Here is a 27,749-nt window from a genome sequence, read left to right on the forward strand (position 1 = left end):
GAGCTGCAGGAGTTGTGACCCGTTTTTGTTGGTTATGTTGTCGTAGTTGTGCCTAGGGGGGCATATGGGGGAGGGAATGCTGTCACCTCCAGGTAGGTGTTTATCACCACAGACTAGTACATGTCCCTGGGCTTGGAAAATATTGATTTCCCCCTCCAGGATGGAGAAGCTGTCTTCATTAAAGTATAGGGACTTTAGTGGGGGGATATACGTAGCACACAGGAGGACATTTGTCTCTAAAATAATTTCCTTTTGAATTTCTAGCCAAATGTAAAATGTTCCTGTTTTGATTAATTTAATAGAGTGAGTTAGGTCTGCTCTATACCAAATTAGCATACCCCCTGAGTCCCTTCCCTGTTTCACACCTGTAACCTAGGGGGTGACCAGTGGGTCCGGTCCATCTCTATACCATGTTTCTTGTAGGATGATAATGTCTGTATTTCTTTGGTGAAGTCTGGGTTCCTGCTCTTTAGGCCAAAGGCAGATGACCTCAGGCCTAGGATATTCCAGGATGAGAAAGTGAAGGCTTTGTGTTCCATAAAGTGTCAAATGTTGCTAGTCGTGTTTTGGCCTCAGACCAGTAAGTGTGAGCAGAGCCTGCTGAGCATCTGGTACATGCCATTGGCTTGGGCTAGTGTAAGAGTGGGGGTTGGGCCTGGGCGAATGTGTGACTTTCATGTTGAGGCCCTCTTTGCGGGAGTGGAGGGCATGGGGTGGGCAGGAGGGTCATAGGTCTGATCTGAGGGGGCCTATATGGGGTGTGGGCATGGTTATTATGTCTTTCTCTCTCTCTCTCTCTCGCGTTCTCTCTTTCTCTCTCGTTCTCTTTCTTTCTCGTTCTCTCTCTCGTTCTCTCCTCTTTCTCTAGTTTGATTTCCCTCTTTTCTTCTCTTCCTTTGATCATAATGGAAACCGTCTGAGGTTTGTGGTTTCTTGGTTTAGTGTCTAACTACGGACCGGGCCCTTTTGTCTCTGAGCTGAAATGTTTTCAGATGTGTCTCCACAGAGCGGGAGAAACCCTTTCTTTAAACGATGGGATGTCTCGATCTCTCTCTATGTTTACAATGATGTCTTCGGCCAATAAAAGCCATGAGCTCAAGGACCATTTCCAACATGTCTTGATAGTGGTGTCTGTCTCTGTGCCCACTGACCAGGACCTGAAATGATACCCACTGTGTTTCTGACACCACTTAAATATTATTTTCCCTAGCTCTGTTGACCCATGATAATAATTTGGCGTTTTGGTTAGAGGGCTTTGCATCCCACCTGGAAAATAATCTAGGTTAAACACTGGCTCAAAGTGTTCTCTTGTCAGCCTGAATGCTTCTCCCTGGTACGCTCCATGGGCACACCACCCCTCAGGAAGCACGGAGGAGAGCTGTGTGATAATCACCACCCCTCAGGAAGCACGGAGGAGAGCTGTGTGATAATCACCACCCCTCAGGAAGCACGGAGGAGAGCTGTGTGAGAATCACCACCCCCAGGAAGCACGGAGGAGAGCTGTGTGAGAATCACCACCCCCAGGAAGCACGGAGGAGAGCTGTGTGAGAATCCATTGTGGTTCTCTTTGATCCTCCACCCTGGTTTGGGGCATGGGGGGCATCAACTGTCTACTGTCTGTCTCTGGTGCTGGTAGGGGGGGGGCATCAGCTGTCTACTGGCTGTCTCTGGTGCTGGTGGGGGGGGCATCAGCTGTCTCTGGTGCTGGGGGGGGGGGCATCAGCTGTCTACTGGCTGTTTCTGGTGCTGGGGGGAACATCAACTGTCTACTGGCTGTCTCTGGTGCTGGGGGGGGCATCAACTGTCTACTGGCTGTCTCTGGTGCTGGGGGGGGGGGCATCAGCTGGTGCTGGGGGGCATCAACTGTCTACTGGCTGTCTCTGGTGCAGGGGGGCATCAACTGTCTACTGGCTGTCTCTGGTGCTGGGGGGGACATCAACTGTCTACTGGCTGTCTCTGGTGCTGGGGGGCATCAGCTGTCTCTGGTGCTGGGGGGCATCAACTGTCTACTGGCTGTCTCTGGTGCTGGGGGCATCAACTGTCTACTGGCTGTCTCTGGTGCTGGGGGGCATCAACTGTCTACTGGCTGTCTCTGGTGCTGGGGGGGACATCAACTGTCTACTGGCTGTCTCTGGTGCTGGGGGGGGCATCAGCTGTCTCTGGTGCTGGGGGGGGGCATCGAATGTCTACTTGCTGTCTCTGGTGCTGGTGGGGGGGCATCAGCTGTCTCTGGTGCTGGTGGGGGGGAACAACTGTCTACTGGCTGTCTCTGGTGCTGGGGGGAACAACTGTCTACTGGCTGTCTCTGGTGCTGGGGGCATCAACTGTCTACTGGCTGTCTCTGGTGCTGGGGGGGCATCAACTGTCTACTGGCTGTCTCTGGTGCTGGGGGGGGGAATCAGCTGTCTCTGGTGCTGAGGGGGGCATCAACTGTCTACTGGCTGTCTCTGGTGCTGGGGGGGGCATCAGCTGTCTCTGGTGCTGGGGGGGCATCAACTGTCTACTGGCTGTCTCTGGTGATGGGGGCATCAACTGTCTACTGGCTGTCTCTGGTGCTGGGGGGCATCAACTGTCTACTGGCTGTCTCTGGTGCTGGGAGGGCATCAACTGTCTACTGGCTGTCTCTGGTGCTGGGGGGGACATCAACTGTCTACTGGCTGTCTCTGGTGCTGGGGGGGTGCATCAGCTGTCTCTGGTGCTGGGGGGGGGCATCGAATGTCTACTGGCTGTCTCTGGTGCTGGGGGGGCATCAACTGTCTACTGGCTGGTGCTGGTGGGGGGGGCATCAGCTGTCTCTGGTGCTGGTGGGGGGGGCATCAGCTGTCTGGTGCTGGTGGGGGGGCATCAGCTGTCTCTGGTGCTGGGGGGCATCAACTGTCTACTGGCTGTCTCTGGTGCTGGGGGGGGGAACAACTGTCTACTGGCTGTCTCTGGTGCTGGGGGGGGGAACAACTGTCTACTGGCTGTCTCTGGTGCTGGGGGGGCATCAACTGTCTACTGGCTGTCTCTGGTGCTGGGGGGGTGGCATCAGCTGTCTCTGGTGCTGGGGGGGGGCATCAACTGTCTACTGGCTGTCTCTGGTGCTGGGGGGCATCAACTGTCTACTGGCTGTCTCTGGTGCTGGGGGGGCATCAACTGTCTACTGGCTGTCTCTGGTGCTGGGGGGGGCATCAACTGTCTACTGGCTGTCTCTGGTGCTGGGGGGGCATCAGCCGTCTCTGGTGCTGGGGGGGCATCAACTGTCTACTGGCTGTCTCTGGTGCTGGGGGGGCATCAACTGTCTACTGGCTGTCCCTGGTGCTGGGGGGGATATCAACTGTCTACTGGCTTTCTCTGGTGCTGGGGGGCGGGGGCATCAGCTGTCTCTGGTGCTGGGGGGGGAATCAACTGTCTACTGGCTGTCTCTGGTGCTGTGAGGGGGGCATCAGCTGTCTACTGGCTGTCTCTGGGGCTGAGGGGGGTGGGGACTGTTAGCCGGAGATGGAGCCCAGCCTTTATCCTGGCAGGATATCCCTGCTTTGTGTGGCTCCCTCCTGTCCTGTTGGAGGTTGCTGGTGACCAGGTGTGGCCCGCCTGACTGCCTTCCCCACCGGCCTTGAAGTCCAGGGCCTTAGCCCAACACCTGCCATGTTTCATCCATGGCCTCCATGGTATGGTGTGGCTGATACAGCCTCACTTCCTTTGATCTGGGGCTTTTAGCTCCGAGAAATGGCTGCTGTCTGCCACAGCTGAGAAAATGGCAGTAGCTATGACCTAGACAGATTGCTAGGTGAACGTTTAGATGAACCCACGGCCAACCCAAGCTAGTCAAACGAAACTTGACTGTTCTATAGACAGACATGTTCCCTGACCTCTCTCTCTCCCTCTCTCTGTGTGTGTGTGTGTGTGTGTGTGTGTGTGTGTGTGTGTGTGTGTGTGTGTGTGTGTGTTTCCACAGTTCTCTACTAAGACGGCAGAGGCAGACACATCCAGTGAGCTGGCCAAGAGGAGCAAGGAGACGTTCCGGAAAGAGGTGAGTCAACGTCTATATCTCAATTATTTATTATTTATATTTAATTTATTCAATTAGTCTTCCTGTGATGCCTCCTCCTCAACTACACTACATGGTCAAAATATGTGGACACCTGCTTGTCGAACATCTCATTCCAAAATCACGGGCATTAATATTGAGTTGGTCCCCCATTTGCTGCTATAACAGCCTCCAATCTTCTGGGAAGGCTTTCCACTAGATGTTGGAACATTACTGCAGGGACTTGCTTCCATTCAGCCACGAGCATTAGTGAGGTCGGGCACTGATGTTGGGCGATTAGGCCTGGCTTGCAGTCGGCGTTCCAATTCATCCCAAAGGTGTTCGATGGGGTTGAGGTCAGGGCTCTGTGCACGCAAGTCAAGTTCTTCCACACCGATCTCGACAAACCATTTCTGTATGGACCTCGCTTTGTGCACGGAGGCATTGTCATGCTGAAACAGGAAAGGGACATCTCCAAACTGTTGCCACAAAGTAGGAAGCACAGAATCGTCTCGAAAGTCATTGTATGCTGTAGCATTAAGATTTCCCTTCACTGGAACTAAGGGGTCTAGCCCGAACCATGAAAAACAGCCCCAGACCATTATTCCTCCTCCACCAAAGGACTCTCAGACCTTGAGAAACAAGATTCTCTGGTCTGATGAAACCAAGATTGAACTCTTTGGCCTGAATGCCAAGCGTCACATCTGGAGGAAACTTTGCACCATCTCTACAGTGAAGCATGGTGGTGGCAGCATCATGCTTTGGGGATGTTTTTCAGCGGCAGGGACTGGGAGACTAGTCAGGATTGAGGGAATGATGAACGGAGCAAAGTACAGAGAGATCCTTGATGAAAAACCTGCTCCAGAGCGCTCAGGACCTCAGACTGAGGCGAAGGTTCACCTTCTAACAGGGCAACGACCCTAAGCACCCAGCCAGAGCCCAGACTTGAACCCGATCGAACATCTCTGGAGAGACCTGAAAATAGATGTGCAGCAACGCTCCCCATCCAACCTGACAGAGCATGAGAGGATCTGCAATGAAAAATGGGAGGCTGTAACGTAACAAAATGTGGAAAACGTCAAGGGTTCTGAATACTTTCCGAATGCACTGTATATATTTTTTAAATGGCCTTAAACTAAATACTTGCGCTAGGCTTTTCTTACTAACTCTGAATTTGCTGAAAGCTGCTTTATTGAGAAACAATGTACTTACCAAGGTTCGACATTAACGCTTGTCCACTTGCCCGGGGCAAGTAAAAAACATAGTTGGACAAGCAGATTATACACTGAGTGTAAAAAACATTAGGAACTCCTGCTCTTTCCATCAACAGTTTCCCATGTGTATCAAGAATGGTCCACCATCCAACGGACATCCAGCCAACTTGACACAACTGTGGGAAGCATTGGAGTCAACATGGGCCCGCATCCCTGTGGAACATTTTCGACACCTTGTAGAGTCCATGCCCCGACAAATTGAGGCTGTTCTGAGGGCAAAAGGGGGTGCAACTCAATATTAGGAAGGTGTTCCTAATGTTTTGTACACTCAGTGTAGATTTGTCTGAATGGACAAGTAAAAAAATCACGCAAAAATCACAATATCAAACAATTAGGCTACTCCGATCAGAAACGGATCAAAGTGTCGTCTGGATGCAATGTTTTGCTCAATGTCCTACCAATCTTTGCAGAGCGTATCAGAGTATAATTATGGTAGGCCTGCGTTGACAGGCACGAGCGGTCTTTCAATCATGCAGTCGCGAGATGTGTTTTTGAGATCAAAGCCTCGCGCGTTTGCACATTTCACAAGTGGCAAAAAAAAGTTAATGTCAAGCCCCGCTTACTATGACAGATATGTGGTTATCCCACCTAGCTATCTATGAATGCACTTGTAAGTCACTCTGGATAAGAGCGTCTGCTAAATGACTGAAAAATGTAATAAATGTTATCTCTACATGACGATTTGACGTCCAATTTTCTGTGTTATGATTAGATGTCCCAGTTCATTGTGACCTGCTTGAACCCGTTCCGGAAACCAGACTGCAAACTGGGACGCATCATCAACACTGAGGATTTCAAACACCTAGCCAGAAAGGTAGGTGGTTGTGCGTGCGTACGTGCGTGGAAAGCCCATCATTTGGGTATTCATAATTTATTGGCGCAAACCATCCAAAACATTGACCTCTCCCAACAGTATTGAATTTAAGTCCTGGATAGCAAATTAATTTCAAAGGACAGAGGTATTTCCCTTCACCTCTCACACTAAAGCTCTTCCCCCAGACCAGAACTAAGCACATGAGCCTTCAGCTCCCACTGTTTTTGGGTTCATCCCAAATGGCACCCTATTCCTACATAGTGTACTACTTTCTACCAATATGCTCTGGTCAAAAAGTAGTGCACTGTGTAGGGAAAATGGTGCAATTTTGGACACAGCCCTGTCAATGTTTTAAACTTTTTTTATTTCTTCATTTTTTGGTCAAATGGGACACATTGTACATTTTAGAATAGTAGTCTGTTTTTATTTTATTTGTATCTCTCTCTCTCTCTCTGCCAGCCATTCTTCAAAAGGCAGAAGGCTATTTTTTTCCCCTCAAGTAGTTTTGAGCGTTTCTGTGGGGACTTGTTTAAATGGAGAGACATGCCACTGCTCTTGAGCACATGGTCACAATAAACAAAAGAGAGGCCAAGTACACTGGCATGTACAAATTGTAATTTTATACCATGCAGACCAACCCTTAAAACAAAACATCTTAAACTAGAGCGCTAGCTAACGTTTTGTATTTACTCCTTATATAAAGAGCTGGGGTGCATCCCAAATGGCACCGTATGGGCCCTGGTCAAAGGTAGCGCACTATATAGGGATTAGGGTGCCATTTGGGATACATCACTGGCATTTGACTGTCTACATTTTAAGACGAGAACTAAGCTCATGAAGTGGATCAGTTAGAATGAAAGCCTCATCTCTTCACAGTGTGACCTCCCCTCCATTCTCATTTTGATGGAGCTAGTTTCACTTTGTGTTGTTGCAGGGTTGTAAAATTCCAATAACTTTCCCGAAATCCTGGTTGGAAGACTCACAAAATCAGGACGGAATTAGCAGAAGATCCTGAATCTTCAAACCAGGGTTTCTTGAAAACTTGGGAATTATGGGAAAGTTAGCCGTTACCGATTTTGCTGTCCGGAAGTAGAAACATCTGACTTCCTTTTTTCCCTGTTATTTTCTCCCCTTTTCCATCCCTCCAGCTAACTCACGGTGTGATGAACAAGGAGCTGAAATCCTGCAAGAACCCAGAGGACCTGGAGTGCAACGAGAACGTCAAGCACAAGACCAAGGAGTACATCAAGAAATACATGCAGAAGTTTGGCAGCATCTACCGGCCCAAAGAGGACACTGAGCTGGACTAAGTGTCTGACTGGAGGAACAGAACCGGGATCAAGACTTGAAACTATGATTAGTCTACACTCAAACCCGAACACAGATGAGCTTTTTACTCTTCTCACTCCAAGTAGGAGTCAAGTCAAGCAGTGAAACTGAACTGTGTTTGATTATGGAAGTGGGATCGCTCCACACACACATTTATGTGGAGGACATATTTAAATTAACAAAGACGGTCTTAAACTGATGCCTTGAAGGCTTGACCCGGGAACTAGGGGCGGGGACTAGAATCATGATGATGCTGAGGGAGGCGTCTCACAAGGGGCAGAGGCTCCAGGTGAAGTGTCCACAGAGAAGTGTGCGACACCTAGGCTGCATCTCAACTGGCACCCTATTCCCTATATATGCACTATATAGGGAATAGGGTGCCATTTGGGAGTCAGACCCAGAGAGGGGTGCTACATTGACTATATTCTCACTACCATGTTTTGCTTTCTGCATTTTTCCAGTTCAACTTTGTTACCTAACTAACAATGTTCTCAACATCTTTTCAGCTATATATTCTCTCTAGAACTCTTCCTCCCCTGGCTGAAAAACCATGATTTTAAATTGCTCTTCAATGTTGGGATGTTGCTGTATGAAGTCCAGCAGTGGGAATTAACTGGTCAAAATGGATCAATGTAAAGAAAGACTAAAGAATCTGTTTATCCATATGACTGACTGGCTTTCCTCTGGTGCGCCCGGCTGCCCATCATCTCCCCCCCCCCCTCCTCCAGCCAGCCATTGACCTTGACTAGGGTATCTGGTGCTGCTTTTAGCTGGGCTGTGATAGTCCAAGCTTTCTACTCCCCAAGCCCTCCCTGCCTTCAGACCACAAGACTCCGGAGCCTCTGTTGTTATATGAATGCTTGATGGAGGCTGGGTTCGGTTCTGATGGAGGCTGGTTTCGGTTCTGATGGAGGCTGGGTTCGGTTCTGTCATGCTGACTGGTGTCCTTATACGAATTCCTCCATGGCTGCTTACCAAATGGCACCATATTCCCTATATAGAGCACTACTTTTGACCAGGGCCAATAGGGGAATCCCATAGCGCACTACTTTTTACGAGAGCTCTATGTTGGGAATAGTGTGCCATTAAGGACGGAGTCCATGTTCCAATGCTCCCTCCCAGAGTAAAAAAAAAGATTGAAGAATTAACTTTTATTATGGAGCTTGTACTCTACTGTCCACCTACTGGTCTGAATGTATCAAGTAGTGGGTTGGACAGACAGACAGGGCCTTCAAGAGGACTTAGTGGTGAAGAAGGAACGGGGGAGGGGGGGGTTACTGATCAATGTTTTTATGTATTTTATTAACTTGTACTATGAAGTGAACAGGATCTGGATGCTGTCATCAGACACACATGATGCTTATGTGTCAGTCAGTGTACCTCACTCTGTTCCAAATACCCCCTCCCCCCTCCACAAAGGGTTGTAGCGTTGTGATTTTAAGTCTATTTCACCTTGTCTTTTTTTACTATTATAATTCCTTTGGACAGGCATCACAGAGGCGTCTGTGCTCTCGTCCTGTTGCTACACAAGCTGTTTTACTCGTTAGTCCCCGGGGTAACAAGGTTTGTGTCCTGTCGTCGGGGTTACAGGTTCATAGGCTTGGGGTCGTTAATCATTTAGGTAACTCTCACACCACCATTTAAATTGCATTAAAACCATGTTCAAACACATGTATTATATTGCTTTGTATGTGAATATATTGAGAATGTTTAAGTAAGCAAAGTCTTTGTAAAATGACGGACTATTGGTCCATGATATAACCTGTAAATAGCCAGGTGTAATTATACCAAACACAGGTGGGGGGGGGACTAGGGGCGCGTGAGTTCCCCTGTCTGCTCCAGCAGCTCAACTCCACACCCCCTGCCCTCTTCCTCCGTCAGCTAAAGCCAGGATTCCACCCACTCTCACGGCCTCTTGTTTGAATTTGTTTATTTTGGTGGTGGGGGTTGCAGCATCTTTCTGTTTTGTTTGTTTTGAGACAGATTTTTATTTTCTGTACAAAAAGGAGTTTCACCCCAACTCTGCTGTAAGTACTGTGTAAGCACATTGTCATACTGAGTGTACAAACATTTAAAAAGGAAAAATAAACTCTTTTTTTTTTTTATGTGCATTCCATTTTCGCCTTGCACAGTAAACATTTCTATGGCGTTAGTTTGACAGTCACCCACCCAGAACCAAATGAAAACTACCTCCAATACCTGATTAGATACTCCGTAGTGCACTGCATACCATCCAATCCCAGTTTACCCTGTTTATGTACTTACCCCTTCAACACAGGATGCATATGGAGGGACAGGCTGTCTTCGTCCCCAATGGCACCTTATTCCCTATTTAGTGCACTACTTTTGACCAGGCCTCATAAGGACTATATGGGGAATAGGGTGCCATTTAGTACATAGACACACAGCCAGCCAGTCAGTGCCTCCAGTAAAGGGGATTGACTGCTTTCATTAGAGGCCCTGTTACTGATTTTAAATATGTATACTGAACAGAAATATAAACAAAACCATTTTAAAATATTTTAATGAGGTACAGTTCATAAGGAAATCGGTCAATTGAAATAAATTCATTAGGCCCTCATCTATGGATTTCACATGACTGGGAAAGATGGAGGGAGGGCCCTGATGAGGCCCTGTGACTGACTAAAGATTGAGGGAGGCCCCTGATCAGGCCCTGTGACTGACTAAAGATTGAGGGAGGCCCCTGATGAGGCCCTGTGACTGACTAAAGATTGAGGGAGGCCCCTGATGAGGCCCTGTGACTGACTAAAGATGGAGGGAGGCCCCTGATGAGTGGAGCAGCAGAGAGCCTCTGCTCTGCATCCCAAATGGCACCCTAAATGGCAAATGGGACCCATAGGGCTCTGGTCATTATATAGGGTATTGGGTGCTATTTGGGATCCTTGCCCTGTTCACTACCCCCACCCCCCCGCATCTCCATCCCCCTCTGAGTGCATGTGCATTCCGCACCCCCATGCCTGTGTGCTCCAGACCGCAGTTAAGCTGGAGCGTCTGGAGTGCGTGACGGCATGGAACGCTGCCTGCCTCGGGCCCTGCTAGAGAGAGATGCAGGCCTGCTCCCACTTAGAGCGCAGAGTAAAGACAGAGAGAAATCATGGAACGCTGCCTGCCCCAGGCCCTGCTAGAGAGAGACGCAGGCCTGCTCCCACTTAGAGCGCAGAGTAAAGACAGAGAGAGAAATCATGAACAGATTTCAGCTGAGAACAGACTGAGTAGAAGTCGTGGATGGGACGGGAAGGGTGGAGGCAGGGAGGGGGTTGGGAGGCAGGGAGGGGGTTGGGAGGGATGGGAGGAATGGAGGGGAGGGAGGGAGCAGGAATCTCAAGGAAAGGGAAAGCGTATCTTAAAAAATAGTTTGGGTGAAGCCTATTATCTTATACTGTATTTGCCCCAAACCCTTTAAATACCCTCCTAATACTGTATCTGCCCCAAACCATTTAAATACCCTCTTTATACTGTATCTGCCCCAAACCCTTTAAATACTCTAATACTGTATCTACCCCAAACCCTTTAAATACTCTCCTAATAATGTATCTGCCCAAACCCTTTAAATACCCTCCTAATACTGTATCTGCCCCAAACCCTTCAAATACCCTCCTAATACTGTATCTGCCCCAAACCCTTCAAATACCCTCCTAATACTGTATCTGCCCCAAACCCTTTAAATACCCTCCTAATACTGTATCTGCCCCAAACCCTTTAAATACCCTCCTAATACTGTATCTGCCCCAAACCCTTTAAATACCCTCCTAATACTGTATCTGCCCCAAACCCTTTAAATACCCTCCTAATACTGTATCTGCCCCAAACCCTTTAAATACCCTCCTAATACTGTATCTGCCCAAACCCTTTAAATACCCTCCTAATACTGTATCTGCCCCAAACCCTTCAAATACCCTCCTAATACTGAATCTGCCCCAAACCCTTTAAATACCCTCCTAAATCCAAACCTCCTAACTGCGGTTTTATTTAAGAATATTTAATAGAACGGTTACAAAGAGTTATATTATGATTAATTCAAGACCAACATTTAATAACTGTAAATTATTATGACATCTCCATATGTGCCCTTTGGTCATTCTGTGGAAAAACAAATTCACTTATTCCTAGTATAAAATGATATTCCTCAGATTCAGTACTAATGGTGAGAGTTAAATGGAAGTCTCCTAATATTCAGTACTAATGGTGAGAGTTAAATAGAAGTCTCCTCAGATTCAGTACTAATGGTGAGAATTAAATGGAAGTCTATTATACTTTCTTCTGACTTGACCACATACAGTGAGGGGAAAAAAGTAGTTGATCCCCTGCTGATTTTGTACGTTTGCCCACTGACAAATAAATGATCAGTCTTTAATTTTAATGGTAGGTTTATTTGAACAGTGAGAGACAGAATAACAACAACAAAATCCAGAAAAACGCATGTCAAAAATGTTATAAATTGATTTGCATTTTAATGAGGGAAATAAGTATTTGACCCCCTCTCAATCAGAAAGATTTCTGGCTCCCAGGTGTCTTTTATACAGGTAACGAGCTGAGATTAGGAGCACACTCTTAAAGGGAGTGCTCCTAATCTCAGCTTGTTACCTGTATAAAAGACACCTGTCCACAGAAGCAATCAATCAATCAGATTCCAAACTCTCCACCATGGCCAAGACCAAAGAGCTCTCCAAGGATGTCAGGGACAAGATTGTAGACCTACACAAGGCTGGAATGGGCTACAAGACCATCGCCAAGCAGCTTGGTGAGAAGGTGACAACAGGAAGAAACACAAAATAACTGTCAATCTCCCTCGGCCTGGGGCTCCATGCAAGATCTCACCTTGTGGAGTTGCAATGATCATGAGAACGGTGAGGAATCAGCCCAGAACTACACGGGAGGATCTTGTCAATGATCTCAAGGCAGCTGGGACCATAGTCACCAAGAAAACAATTGGTAACACACTACGCCGTGAAGGACTGAAATCCTGTAGCGCCCGCAAGGTCCCCCTGCTCAAGAAAGCACATATACAGGGCCGTCTGAAGTTTGCCGATGAACATCTGAATGATTCAGAGGAGAACTGGGTGAAAGTGTTGTGGTCAGATGAGACCAAAATGGAGCTCTTTGGCATCAACTCAACTTGCCGTGTTTGGAGGAGGAGGAATGCTGCCTATGACCCCGAGAACACCATCCCCACCGTCAAACATGGAGGTGGAAACATTATGCTTTGGGGGTGTTTTTCTGCTAAGGGGACAGGACAACTTCACCGCATCAAAGGGACGATGGACGGGGCCATATACCGTCAAATCTTGGGTGAAAACCTCCTTCCCTCAGCCAGGGCATTGAAAATGGGTCGTGGATGGGTGTTCCACTATGACAATGACCCAAAACACACGGCCAAGGCCATAAAGGAGTGGCTCAAGAAGAGGCCTCCTGAGTGGCCTAGCCAGTCTCCAGACCTTAATCCCATAGAAAATCTGTGGAGGGAGCTGAAGGTTCGAGTTGCCAAACGTCAGCCTCGAAACCTTAATGACTTGGAGAAGATCTGCAAAGAGGAGTGGGACAAAATCCCTCCTGAGATGTGTGCAAACCTGGTGGCCAACTACAAGAAACATCTGACCTCTGTGATTGCCAACAAGGGTTTTGCCACCAAGTACTAAGTCATGTTTTGCAGAGGGGTCAAATACTTATTTCCCTCATTAAAATGCAAATCAATTTATAACATTTTTGACATGTGTTTTTCTGGATTTTGTTGTTGTTATTCTGTCTCTCACTGTTCAAATAAACCTACCATTAAAATTATAGACTGATCATTTCTTTGTCAGTGGGCAAATGTACAAAATCAGCAGGGGATCAAATATTTTCTTCCCTCACTGTACTTGTTTAATTTATGTTACAAGTCACACCCTTGTTAAGTTACTGAAACAAACAAAGAACAAAGACGGCCATTGATTATCTTCAGTATAAACTACCACAGAGCAGGTAGCTTCTTGCTTTTACGTTCAGGTAGGACTGAAACCACTGTACTTGTCAGAACATGTAACACAACAAGCTCAGAGAGCACCGTTTGACTCTCACTCACTCATACCTTCAAAAGCATTTATTATATGAAACAACATCTTACAAAAAACACACATCATGACATATTAGAATATAGACAAAAATAAGTGATTGATTGTTACATAACAATAATGTTCTGGATAGCAAGCCACACCAGAAACCATGATAGGAGAGAGACAGTGATTAGCAATGCTGATAGTACATTACTGACTTGAGGGCTCCCAATGTCTTTAAGAGAGAGTGGCTAAGAGCTGAGAGAGAGTCATCATGTATGCTATGTTGCTTCAGTCAACTATGTTCGCGGTTGCCCCTTCATGCTTGAAAACCTTTCTAACACTATATTACAATGAATCTATGATCAAATATTTACAATGGTCTTAAAATTCATGACTGATTGTTAATATGAACAGAATGCCTTTATTCCATAGTCCATGTTCTAAAGAATGTTCCACAGAGTATCTCGTTCCCATGCCTGTTCAGTTAGTTACAGTCAGCTGTTGTGCATCCTCCTCACATTGCTGAAAAACAAATCAGGAAAGAGAGTGGATCCTCCTGACATTGCTGCAAATAAATACCCATTCCTAGAACGCTTGGGCAGACTATGCACAAGTATGGTAAAAAATAATAATATATATACTGGAAGGATGGTGGATATACTGTACATTTCCAATAGAGGATGAACCAGCCCAACGAACCAGCAACAACACTTCCACTGCCCTCTTCAGTTCAAATTTCTGAGGCGTTATGGGGCAGTCAAGAGTACCTCCCCTGGCATGCCATGCTATCCCACTGGGAGAGAAGGAGGGCTGTTTGCCCAATCCATCCTCTCCTAAGTCCACAAGGGTCATATTCATTAGTACACACCGCAGCAGTAGGTTTTCACAACGGTAAACGAAAACAACTGGTTCAAGTTCAGGTCGTCCCTCCCTGATTCAGTCCGTTTTGGTTTGTAATGAACGCGACCCAGTCTTATCAGGCTCATGAGGAAGGCTGAGGAAGGCTCTGGGGCTGCGTGGCTCCCTATGTAGTGCCCTACCTTTGACCAGGGCCCATAGTGTACTACCATTAACTTACCAGTAGTGCACTATATAGGGAATAGGGTGCCATTTGGGACGCAGACCTGGCTTCCCCCCCTCAGACCACAGACACCCCATGGCCAGGGCAGGTGAGAGCGGCGGCCACGTCGGGCCTCTCGATGCGGGCCAGCGCTGAGCACAGCAGTCCCAGGGTGGAGCCCTCCTGCTGGGCCCAGTTGGAGAGGAGGGTGTGTACAGGGGCCTCGCCGCGCCCAAACAGGTCCATCTGCTCGGGCTCGTAACCCAGCGCTGTCCCCAGGATCCTCCAGGAGCCTCCACGGCCCTCGCCCCCCTCCTGGAGCAGACGCTCCACCTCCTCCTGTCTGTGGGGGGGCAGGTTGATGTACAGCCGGCTGTCCTGCTTACTGTCCCTCTTACTACCTGGGGGGGGTTAGAATACACAACAACAGACACAGATAGTCACAACTCCATTCAACAGTTATAATAGATGAGAAAAGCCAGTTAGAAAAGACCTCTGACTGTAAGTTGTTCTGGATAAGAGTATCTGCTAAATGCCAAATGTGCTGTACATTGAGAGAGATTAGAACATATATTCAACTTGGGCCTCTGTTCTCACTCAAGTAAAAGTGTAGTGCAGTGAAGCCGATTCTGTTGTAGTCTTGATAATAATAATAATAATATGCCATTTAGCAGACGCTTTTATCCAAAGCGACTTACAGTCATGTGTGCATAATAATTTGTTTGTGTATGGGTGGTCCTGGGGATCGAACCCACTACCTTGGTGTTACAAGCGCCATGCTCTACCAGCTGAGCTACAGAGAACCACAGATGGCTGTTTGTTGTTACCTTTGCTTGGTTGGCTATCCTGCAGGCTGTGTGAGTCCAGGAACACTCCGCTGTCACTGTGGAGTTTCTCTCCTTCAGGAGTCGTCCCCAGCTCTGCAGCACGGGCTTTACTCAACGCCTGCTTCTGCTTATATGACGTCCAGCTGACGAGAGATGGGAGGAAACACTTTTACACTCTTTACTAAACATAACAACAGGATCATTTTATCACAACCTAGAACAGAAATACATGACGGCAATCGAAAGGCTTGCAAACTCCCTCTAGCCAATGCTTACACCAATGCAATGCTTCAAAATCCATTTGGGAGAAGTGAGGAGAATCAGGAGGCAGCCAATGAGACTGCAGCGTGTCTCCTGTGAACTCACCACTTGTAGGCGACGTAGAGCAGCAGGCCCAGCACCACGGCAGCCAGAACAGAAACGTAGACCAGGATGTTGTTCCTGCTCCCATCATCCTGAGGGGTGAACCCGGGGCCCCCGGGGGCCGCTCTTCCTCCAGGGGCAGGGCTGGCCTCGTCCCCCTCCTCGTCATCATCCACCAACCCTAACCCAGGCAGGCGAGGAGCGGCCAGAGGGCCGTCAGACTCAGGGGGACGAGACAGGATGTGGAGCTTCTTATCTGTAGGTGGAGAGAGATGGGAGACTGTTGATTAGAGAACCACTGAACCATGAAGGAAACACTAAAGAGAGAAGGAGGCCACTTGACATATCTGTCCTTATCCCTGTCTCAACATCTAATCAATGACATATCTGTCCTTATCCCTGTCTCAACATCTAATCAATGACATATCTGTCCTTATCCCTGTCTCAACATCTAATCAATGACATATCTGCCCTGTCCTTATCCCTGTCTTAACATCTAATCAATTACATATCTGCCCTGTCCTTATCCCTGTCTCAACATCTAATCAATGACATATCTGCCTTGTCCTTATCCCTGTCTCAACATCTTATCAATGACATATCTGCCCTGTCCTTATACCTGTCTCAACATCTTATCAATGACATATCTGCCCTGTCCTTATCCCTGTCTCAACATCTTATCAATGACATATCTGCCCTGTCCTTATACCTGTCTCAACATCTAATCAAGCCTCGACACATCTACCATTGGCACAATGTTTTTTGTTGTTGATAATAAGTCAATGACAGCGTATAAAATGTGAGGGCTTTCATACCTACAGTTGATGCAGACACACAAACAGACACAGAGACACAGACAGACACAGACACACAGACAGACACACAAACACACAGACAGACACAGAGACACAGACAGACACAGACAGACACAGAGACACAGACAGACACAGAGACACAAACACACAGACAGACACACACTGTCTGTCTGTGTCTTTCTGTGTCTGTCTGTGTCTCTGTGTCTGTATGTGTGTCTGTGTCTCTGTGTCTGTCTGTGTCTGTCTGTGTCTCTGTGTCTGTCTGTGTGTTTGTGTGTCTGTCTGTGTGTCTGTGTCTGTCTGTGTCTCTGTGTCTGTTTGTGTGTCTGTGTCTCTGTGTCTGTCTGTGTGTTTGTGTGTCTGTGTCTGTCTGTGTCTCTGTGTCTGTATGTGTGTCTGTGTCTGTCTCTGTGTCTGTCTGTGTCTCTGTGTCTGTTTGTGTCTCTGTGTCTGTCTGTGTCTCTGTGTCTCTGTGTCTGTCTGTGTGTCTGACACAGAGACACAGACAGACAAAAACAGACACAGAGACACAGACAGACACAGAGACACAGACACACAAACACACAGAGACAGACACAGAGACACAGACAGACACAGAGACACAGACAGACACAGACACACAAACACACAGACAGACACAGAGACACAGACACACACAGAGACACAGACAGACACAGAGACACAGACACAGAGACACCGACAGAGACACAGACAGACACAGAGACACAGACAGACACAGAGACACAGACAGACACAGAGACACAGACAGACACAGAGACACAGACAGACACAGAGACACAGACAGACACAGAGACACAGACACACACAGAGACACAGACAGACACAAAGACACAGACAGACACAAACACACAGACAGACACAGAGACAGAGACAGAGACACAGACACACTGTAAAGATATTTGGTAACACTACTAACTATCTGAATAATGACCTTGTTGCCTGAAATAATCCAGCAGCAGTAGTCTGTGAGGGCCTGTCAGCTACCAGCCCCCTCTGAACCTGCCAGCTACCAGCCCCCTCTGACCCTGCCAGCTACCAGCCCCCTCTGACCTAGTCAGCTACCAGCCCCCTCTGACCCAGTCAGCTACCAGCCCCCTCTGACCCAGTCAGCTCCCCCCCCAAACCCCTTCTACAGCCAGCCTATTTTAGGATCAAACACTGCTGGGGACTCCCCTGACCTCCACAGGGTCAGATGGGGTGACCTGTGTGTGTTCAGATGACCAGACTCCTGGGGAGATCCAGGCCACTAGGCAAAGGCTTGGTCATTTGGAGCCCAGTGAGGGGTTACCATATTGGGGTCACCGTTGTGCCAAGGCCCTGGGGTCTGGTCTGGGGGTAGTTAGGTTGTTAGGCCCAATTTAAGAGCTGTCGGCTCCGAGCCATTTGACTGCAGCACTTAAGAGTGTTTTTTTCTCTGTTGGACTGTGCTCATGTTTCCTCAAGAGTGTTGCTAAGTGTTCAGATTAGGTGTGGGTACAGGTGTTGGCCACATGTTCTCTCTCTCTCTCTCTCTAAGGTGCTTTATTGGAATGGGAAACAGACACTATATATACAAAAGTATGTGGACACCCCTTCAAATTTGTCGATTCGGCTATTTCAGCCACACCCTTTGCTGACAGGTGTATAAAACCGAGCACACAGCCATGCAATCTCCATAGACAAAAATTGGCAGTAGAACGGCCTTACTGAAGAGCTCAGTGACTTTCAACGTGGCACCGTCATAGGATGCCACCTTTCCAACAAGTCAGTTCGTCAAATTTCTGCCCTGCTAGAGCTGCCCCAGTCAACTATAAGTCCATACACACCACACACAGAGACTCACCCATGCAGAGGGTGTCAGAGTTGAGCTGGCAGGCTCTGATCTCCACCTCGGTGTCAGAGCATTGAGAGCATGCCTGGCAGGGCTTGGTATTACTCTTCTCCTCTGAGAACGTTCCCAGGCGGCATGGTTGGCACTGGGTGTTCCCCTGGGCACCGCACAGCCTCACCGCCCCCTCGCCTCGCCCGCACATAGTGCAGGCGGCACACAGCCCCGCCACGCTCGTCCCATCCCGCCATAGGTAGAAGTGCTCGTCACAGTCACAGTGGGTATCCAGGGTGGCGCTGCAGGAGGCCAGCTCTGGGATGCCAGCCGGGCAGCGGGCACAGGGGAGGCACGGGGAGAGACCGTCTGATGGGGAGAACGTTCCTGGAACATACAGGTATAGTTGATTTGAATGTATCTCACAGTATTATCAATATGTATGTACCGTAGTTGTAAGTCTACTGGAGGAATGGCACATGCAACAGCATCTAAACCCTATTGCCTCCATGACTCACCCTCAGGGCAAGGCTGGCACTTGGTGTCCTCCATCCCACACTCTATCTCCACCCCATGGCCTGGGGGGCAGTGGCTACAGCACTCCCCTGACTGGCTGAACTGCCCACTGACACAGGCATCTCCCAGGGCAACCTGGAAGGAGAAACAAAACAGTTAGCTTAGCATTAATTATCAGATAGATTAGATAGATTAGATAGATAGATAGATAGATAGATAGATAGATAGATAGATAGATAGATAGATAGATAGATAGATAGATAGATAGATAGATAGATAGATAGATAGATAGATAGATAGATAGATAGATAGATAGATAGATAGATAGATAGATAGATAGATAGATAGATAGATAGATAGATAGATAGATAGATAGATAGATAGATAGATAGATAGATAGATAGATAGATAGATAGATAGATAGATAGATAGATAGATAGATAGATAGATAGATAGATAGATAGATAGATAGATAGATAGATAGATAGATAGATAGATAGATAGATAGATAGATAGATAGATAGATAACACCAGGGCCACAAAGAGCAATGCTAAGATGAAGGTAAGGTAGGACAGGGTACGGTAGGGTAAGGTAAGATAAGATAAGGTATGGTAAGGTTGGGTAAGATTAGGTAGGGTAAGGTAAAATAAGATAAGGTAAGGTAAGGTTGGGTAAGATTAGGTAGGGTAAGGTAAGGTTGGGTGAGATTAGGTAGGGTAAGGTAACATAAGATAAGATAGGGTACGGTAAAGTAAGTGGTGCTCTCTAGGTGCTGCAGATGCCAGTGATGAGGGAACTCTTTTATAGATCAAACTGATAAGTGGTAAGTGGTTGTGACAAGCCAACACATATATATGCTCAAGACTAGGATGGAAGCTATGGTGAGAAGCCAACACATATGCTCAAGACTAGGATGGAAGCTATGGTGACAAGCCAACACATAGATATGCTCAAGACTATGATGGAAGCTATGGTGACAAGCCAACACATAGACATGCTCAAGACTAGGATGGAAGCTATGGTGACAAGCCAACACATAGACATGCTCAAGACTAGGATGGAAGCTATGGTGACAAGCCAATACATAGACATGCTCAAGACTAGGATGGAAGCTATGGTGACAAGTTATGTTTGGAGGAGTAAGGGCACAAGCATCTCTCTCTGCTGGTCTCAGTCAAGGCCAGTCCAGTTCCACCAACCAAAGCCTAAAAAATAAGACCTCAAAGTTCGTTCCAGATGTGTGGAAATCAGGAAATCACTTACACACACACACACACACACCCCTCTGCCTGCCTCGCCATCGGACGGAAAGAATGGGGAGAAGGTGGGCGTATTGAAAATAGTCCTTTTTATATTTTGATCTGGCTCTGTTTTCATTTCTTCAGAGTGCTGAGCGCTTATCTGCACCGGCCGGGTAATGGAGGGGCCAGGCTGTGTCCCATGTAACACCCTATTCCCTTTATAGTGCACTACTTTTGAACAGGGCCCATAGGGCTTATCGGGCTCTCCTCAAAGTTGTGCACTCTATAGGGAATAGGGTGCAATTTGGGAGGCAGACCCAGTGTGTGTTAGACATGAGGGATTCATCAGACATTCCTATGGGCTTATAGAGCCTAGTGGCTGCAGCCTTGCAGGAGGGACTGGCTTTAAATCAGATGGCTTTAATCAGATGGCTTTAAATCAGATGGCTTTAAATCAGATGGCTTTAATCAGATGGCTTTAAATCAGATGGCTTTAAATCAGATGGCTTTAATCAGATGGCTTTAATCAGATGGCTTTAAATCAGATGGCTTTAAATCAGATGGCTTTAAATCAGATGGCTTTAATCAGATGGCTTTAGACCCATGGAAAAAATTAAACCCAAAGGAGAAGGAATACACTGAGAGACATGAGAGGACGAAGGAAGGAGTAGAAAGTGCTTCCTTCCTCCCACACTGACACATTCCACATGGGTGTGAATGACATTATAGTCACAATGTTTGTGTGTGTCTAAGTCTCTTGTCCTCAGACACAGCGAGGGGTGGGAGGGAGGAAGGGAGGGAGGGAGGGGGAGGGGAGGGGAGACGGTTGTAGCCCCAGGCAGAGGTTTCAGTTAGCCCCTGCAGCCCAGCATGTGTGTGTCTGTTATGGTGAGAGGGGGCCTTTGATGTCCACCGCCCCCCAAGCCCTGCAGGTGTGTGTGTGTGTCCCTCCCTCCCCTCACTCTGTCTGAGAACAAGAGATTTACACACACACTCCTCCCCTCCCCCCATCAAGGCCCTCATCTACAGCACACATCTGAAATGCCCATGTTGAGGGCAGATTGGCCCACTAGCCACTATCCCTGGAGCCTGAGGGGAGTCAGGCAGGAACTAACAGATGTCTAACAACTGACCTCCTGCTAACAGCTAAACAACCCTCTGATGTTTCTCTGCTGTATCCCAAATTACACCCTATTCCCTATATAGTACACAACTTTTAACAAGGGCCTATAGGGCTCAGGTCAAAACTAGTGCACTACGTAGGGAATAGGGTGTAATTTGGGACACACATATGTCTCTGATGTCTCCTCCAAGGAGCAGCGTGTGTCAACATGTGGAGCCTCCAACAAGCCCAACACACACAGGAACCAACGCACACACACAAAAGCAAACACGGACGCACACATGCACGCACGGAAACACACACACACACACACACACACACACACCATGCCATCATTCCAGTCACAAAGCTGCACTAAAACAATTCCACCACTAGAAAGGAAACAGCTTTTAAGGGGAAGGAGGGCACGTTTAATTCCAAGAACAACAGCACAGAGGCTTTATTGCACCACTATCTGAGGAGCCAGACAACATGCGAACCTCAGCCAGCGCAGATCTGCAGTATCAGGGTGATGGGGGCTCAGTTTCAACAGGTATTCATCTCAGAGATCACATGAGCTTCTACAGTGAGCTGTGGTTGTCTTATCACTGTGATATGTGGTTGTTTTACCTACCTTAGTTGAATGCACTGACTGTACATCACTCTGGATAAGAGTGTCTGCTAAATGACCGAAATGTAAATGTAAGAATGGACCATCACATGGAGTGAGAAGAGCTTGGCTAATGGCTTCTAGTATATTTCAATGGCTGTGTATTTAGGCTGTGTCCCAAATGGCACCCTATTCCCTACATAGTGCACTACTTTTGATCAGAGTCCTATAGGGTGCCATTTGAGATGCACAAGCCTCGTCGCAAACCAGGCTCACTAAAACGGGAAGCCTGGGGAAGTTCCATGGCAGAAATCAGCTAAAGAGGGGTCGGAACTCGGTGTAAATCAGTGACGCCTCACATGTCAAACCAATCAAATGCCTTGCTTGGGCGGAGCTCCAAAAGTGCTCACCAGATTAGTGCTGTAGGAGCAACAGTGTGTGAGGACAAAAAATGTCAACAAAACAAGCACTGGTGACAAAACATTTTAGAACGTTTGCAGCACGATGGTATTCACAGCATTTCTCTGTTGTTTCGAGATGAGCTAAAGCTGCAGCAAGAGGGGACAATGCTGGCCATATCAATATTTTTACGTTTCTGAAGTGATATTTGGCTATAAAGGCTAGCACGAGAGACAAGAAGTAGCTAGCCACAATGAGGTTCATTTTGAGAAAAGTCAGCTAACCATGTAAGCTACCCAGGTATAATTAACTACTAGCTAGTTAAATTTCTCTCACAATTATAAAGCCAACAAAAATTGTATAAAAACAGCATATTATTGACCTAACAGGTTAGCTGTGTTTGCCAAGTTGCTAGCTTATCCAGGGTCAGTGATACATTGAGCAACCGTGTACTGTCTATCTATGGGAACAACTGCAACCTTTTTGCTAGCAACATTGCTAAAATGAATGAAATAAAATGAAACTCATAAAATGTTAACTGTAATGCTTGTCTCCTGTAGCCTAACTGTCATCTCCTTATTTTCATCCTGAACCTAAATTACAAGGGTTGGATTTGCACTAAACAATTTTATGTCAGCACTTAAATGGCATGTACAAAATCTGGTATATGGGTTGCCTCATATACATTGTCTACTGGTATCATTTTAAATTGAGAACATACAGTGCCTTCTGAAAGTATTCACACCCCTTGACTTTTTCCAAGTTTTGTTGTGTTACAGCCTGAATTTAAAATGGATTAAATACAGATTTTGTGTCACTGGCCTTCACACTATGTCAAAGTGGAATTACGTTTTTACACATTTTTTACAAATTTATTAAAAATGAAAAGCTGAAATGTTGAGTCAATAAGTATTCAACCCCTTTGTTATGGCAAGCTTAAATATGTTCAGGAGTAAACATTTGCTTAACAAGTCACATAATAATGTGCGCAATAATAGTGTTTAACGTGATTTTTAAATGACTACCTCATCTCTGTACCCCACACATACAATTATCCATCCACTGAATGATACATATTTTGTGGCAGCGATGCTGTCTGGTAGCGTCTCCAACTGGTGCTTCATCATGTTATAGACCAGTGACGGAGGCTGGCAACAGCACACACACACACACACACACACACACACACACACACAAAAACACACACTAAGGAGAGAAAGTCCAGACAGGGTCCACTCCAGCTCTACTTTGCTCTGCAGAGACAGACCCATTGGCATTTCCTCTACTGCTGACCAAATATAGAATTAAATATTCCCCTCCGTGCACCAGTTTAAGGGGTGGAGTGTGTGCGTGTGTGTGAGAAAGAGTGTGTGAGGAAACATCCACACTGCCCGGGGCTTAATGACCACAGTAATCAGGACTGGGACTGACAGAGCTCCGATTTATGGACCTCAGTGGGAATGTGTAACCTGTGTAAAATATCTCAGTACTAGCCTACGGAACAGGAACAGGCAGTTGAGAAAGTCAACATGAAAAGTGAGCTGATTTGCATATGACATCAGAGTGGAATCTTGTTCCAAAAAAGTGCTGACTTAAATTAGATTAATTGTGTACTATTCTGTTATATGCTAGCCTATATAAACTCTTTTCAGACTGTTATGTGGTAGCTCAGGACTTGCTTATATACAGACACATGCAGCCTACACTGTCGACACCTCCTTGGCTCAAGGACCATGAGAAAAGAGAACACAGACCTGATCGGTCTCCTCCAGGGCCACTGGAGAGAGTTGAGGGGCTGCAGTTGCTCTCTCCACTTCGGTAGTAGAGGAGTTGATTCCCTGGTGAGAGGAGACCACCATGGAGACCTATCTGCTTTCAAAAGGGGCTATGAACTCCACGGCTGTCACAGTCACTCCGTCAACACACACACATAAGCAATGCACACACACACACACACACAAGCGCACGTACACTCATAAGCATGCAGTCACACACACACCCCCCCTAAAGCCACCCTTGGGCCTTTTTGAAGTGTGATCCCATTTGATATGATGCATGACTCCTTGGTTGCAGCAGCCTGGAGTTTCCACGTGTGAGTGATGAGCACATGAAAGGGTGGGGAGCCCCAGGAGGCAGGGGCTCTCTCTCAGCACTGACACTGACCCCTGACCCTCACACCCTGGGGACAGAAGCATTAACAGCAGCGTGGTGTCACCACCTCCACCCTGTCCCTCACACCCTGGGGACAGAAGCATTAACAGCAGCGTGGTGTCACCACCTCCACCCTGTCCCTCACACCCTGGGGACAGAAGCATTAACAGCAGCGTGGTGTCACCACCTCCACCCTGACCCTCACACCCTGGGGACAGAAGCATTAACAGCAGCGTGGTGTCACCACCTCCACCCTGTCCCTCACACCCTGGGGACAGAAGCATTAACAGCAGTGTGGTGTCACCACCTCCACCCTGACCCTCACACCCTGGGGACAGAAGCATTAACAGCAGCGTGGTGTCACCACCTCCACCATGACGCCTCCAGCAGACAGAGGAACAGGAGATGTAGATAGAGGCACTTTTGACCAGAGCCCTGTAGTGTACTATATAGGGAAAAGGGTGCCATTTGGGACGCCCCCCTTTGTTTTTACACTGCTGCTACTCGCTGTTTATTATCTATGCATAGTAACTTTACCCCTACCTACATGTACAAATTACCTCCACTAACCTGTACCCCTGCACATTGACTCGGTACCCCTTGTATATAGCCTCATTATTGTTATTTTATTGTGTTATTATTTATTTTTTAATTTAGTTTATTTAGTAAATATTTTCTTAACTATTTCTTTAACTGCATTGTTGATTAAGGGCTTGTAAGTAGGCATTTCACAGTAAGGTCTACACCTGTTGTATTCGGCGCATGTAACAAATAACATTTGATTTGATTTGATTTGACATAATTGCCTCCATTACTCATTATCTGGGCAAGTCTGGTCAAAATGTGGACCTATCAGCCCTGGTCAAAATGTGGACCTATCAGCCCTGGTCAAAATGTGGACCTATCAGCCCTGGTCAAAATGTGGACCTATCAGCCCTGGTCAAAATGTGGACCTATCAGCCCTGGTCAAATGTAGTGCACTATATAGGCAATAGGGTGCCATTTGGGACGTATACACTAAGGCAAAGAGATGGGGAGGGAGGGTGGAGGGGTGGAGGGTGGAACTAGAGCTGCTTTCCTGTCTGCCTGGTCCATTATTTTCATCTGCACACTGATTACTGTCATCAGCAGTAGCAGGTCATCTTTAAAAAGTCAAAGTTAGGAATCTGGACCTATTTTTTTTTTTACCATGTTGTTTGTTTTGTTCCAGTCAGGAAATATGCTGAGCTATCCATCTCCTCCTAACAACATGACAAACTGCTGGATACCAATAGCCATGCCACTGCAGACTAACAAGCAGGATTCCAATTTATTATTAAAGTTCTCAAAATGCTGACTTACTACTGTCTCTCTCATCAAAAATGTCGCTGTGGGAAAGCAAAGCGGTGGTCGGGAGTTCAAGTGAAAACCAATCTCATACCCCCTACAGAAATCTGCTTAGCATCTAAATGGAAATTAAATGTACTGTTCTGTTACAAACAGGGTGCCCCTTCTCTCTCCACAGACTGAGAGAAAATTATTATAATTGCTTTGCTCCGGATATCCAAACCCCAGCAATAGTTTAACTCATGACGCATTTCTCCCAGAAATTGCCGCAAGGAACTATCTATGAATTGCAATAGAGTTCGGTAATGTAACAGAGAACCTTGGACAAATAAACCATTAACATTAGTGAGCCAGTGTGACTCAATGAGAAGTATAATGACTTAAATCAATTTAGATTAGAAAAAACATTAATATTAAGCAGAGAAACCCAATTGGATAAGTTTTTTCTTTTCAATTTTTTCTTTTCAAACAAAGGTGCGTTTTGGGGAACCCAAACTTAAAAAAAAAAAAATTGTTTTCCATTTAAACTGAACGTTTGTTGATATTATCCCCTTATTAAACATATACATATCTTTCCAGGGTCACATGAATGCAGAGCATATAATGATCTGATGGCATTTTATCTCTAGTGCTTTGATCTTGAAGAAAGGGTTAGGCCCTGGGAACATGACAAGACATGAGCTGTTGCCTCTCCTCTCTACTACAGGCCCTTAGGTCTATTGGAGTTGAAAGGAGATGAGTGTCAAATTGTCCTCTGCTCCAGCTGTGGAAAGGATTATTTTGACACTTTGATCTGTACAGATCAAATCTCTCTTATCACTTTAACTACCTGCATTGACGTTTAAATTACACAGTCTTATCATTTACGTTTATATTACTAAGTCTTATCAATTGGTAAGGAAGATCAACTAAGATTAGAAAAGAAAAGCATAGTTTATCTCTGAGTAGAAGCAGGAGGTAGATGATGGCGATACGTCACATACTGCAGCTATACAGAACATTGTCAACGTAGAGTGTGAGTAGGCTAGATTACAATGTAACACAATCAAGATGCAAGGCATGTAATTGCAATGTAGCGCGCGCGTAATTCCAACGTCGTTACAATGTAGCCAAAATCAATCGCTTTACGCACATTACGGAATTCACCTCGTGTTGGATGGTAATGTACGTTACTATACATTGCACTGTCAGCAGAAAATAACAGGGACGGAATTGATCTATTCGTGTATTACTGTACAGTAGCCTATGAGATCTATTAGTGAGTTACAGCCTATGTATATCAGGAATAGGAGCGACATGACACTTACCTTCACGAGCAGAAAAAGTGTGCAGACAAAAGCCGCAGCCATATTACGGTTCTTCACCGATAGAGAATCCCGTACAATGAGTTGGCTATACCCTTTCAAAAGTATTTGGGATCCAAGAAGACTTCAATCGCCTACTCCGTGAGACGTAACACAGATAAATGCCAAAAAAGCGCACCTCGGTTCCTAAAAACTATTCGCAGCTGTCACGCCACCACTTTGAAATGTAACAAGAACACGACAAAATGACAGCATTTTTTGAACAGCATCAAAGTATCCTACACATACCGTAGAAGAAAAATTGCCCCAAAACTCAACAGCTAACGTTAGTCGGAGTGCCGCTTCTCATCAGTGAAATCAACTTTCATGAAAGAAAACGTCAGGAAAATAGTAACAATCCTCTACTTTAGGCTACACACAATCTACTTTTACCGTAGACAGTTTCTTTGTTACATTCCCTACAGTTGAGTCACACTTCAATCTTTGTTGGCATGTTCCTCTTGCAGTGTGAGTCTGAAGCGCAGCGTTTTGGCCCTAAACGTCAAGCGCTTGGTTCACTATACAGCTGGAGCCCCGTCCTCGCTTTGTGATTGGCTGATACGCGACGGCAATAAACACATTGAAGTGATATTCAAACGGTAAAGAAACTTGATACCCTGTAATAAATAAAGGGGATAAATTCCGGAAATTGCCTTTGGATTCTGTTTAAAAAATGGAAGGTCGGACTTTGATG

General features: G+C 46.5%; 2 protein-coding genes across 3 annotated transcripts in view; one reads left to right on the forward strand and one right to left on the reverse strand.

Moving 5' to 3' along the window:
• The window catches only part of setd2 (SET domain containing 2, histone lysine methyltransferase), a 39,367-nt gene extending 29,838 nt beyond the window's left edge, over window positions 1–9,529 (forward strand). For both annotated transcript variants that reach the window (XM_041852048.2, XM_045226209.1), the window contains 3 exons: window positions 3,938–4,012; window positions 5,996–6,097; window positions 7,246–9,529. In XM_041852048.2, coding sequence (XP_041707982.2) covers window positions 3,938–4,012; window positions 5,996–6,097; window positions 7,246–7,407 — 339 coding nt within the window. In that variant the 3' untranslated portion in view covers window positions 7,408–9,529. The remainder of the gene's footprint in view (window positions 1–3,937; window positions 4,013–5,995; window positions 6,098–7,245) is intronic.
• Window positions 9,530–13,258: 3,729 nt separating this feature from the next.
• On the reverse strand, window positions 13,259–27,539 carry LOC121542610 (tumor necrosis factor receptor superfamily member 16). Its single transcript, XM_041852047.1, has 6 exons — window positions 27,020–27,539; window positions 18,885–19,017; window positions 18,388–18,753; window positions 15,733–15,985; window positions 15,367–15,509; window positions 13,259–14,940 (listed from the first exon to the last, which is right to left on the reverse strand). The coding sequence occupies exons 1-6, from the start codon at window positions 27,059–27,061 to the stop codon at window positions 14,618–14,620; spliced, it is 1,260 nt and encodes a 419-aa protein (XP_041707981.1). The 5' UTR covers window positions 27,062–27,539; the 3' UTR covers window positions 13,259–14,617.
• Window positions 27,540–27,749: the final 210 nt, after the last annotated feature.

This window comes from Coregonus clupeaformis, chromosome 17, assembly GCF_020615455.1.
Source record: "Coregonus clupeaformis isolate EN_2021a chromosome 17, ASM2061545v1, whole genome shotgun sequence".
Lineage (NCBI taxonomy): Eukaryota > Metazoa > Chordata > Actinopteri > Salmoniformes > Salmonidae > Coregonus > Coregonus clupeaformis.

What these genes read in the sequence shown, in the direction of transcription:
- LOC121542610 (XM_041852047.1), bottom strand. Translation starts at nt 27,061, where the DNA reads ATGGCTGCGGCTTTTGTCTGCACACTTTTTCTGCTCGTGAAG. An exon ending in GTGCCAGCCTTGCCCTGAGG is followed by an intron (nt 18,754 to 18,884) that starts GTGAGTCATGGA and finishes TGTATGTTCCAG; the next exon opens with GAACGTTCTCCCCATCAGAC. An exon ending in CTCTACGTCGCCTACAAGTG is followed by an intron (nt 15,510 to 15,732) that starts GTGAGTTCACAG and finishes ATCTCTCGTCAG; the next exon opens with CTGGACGTCATATAAGCAGA.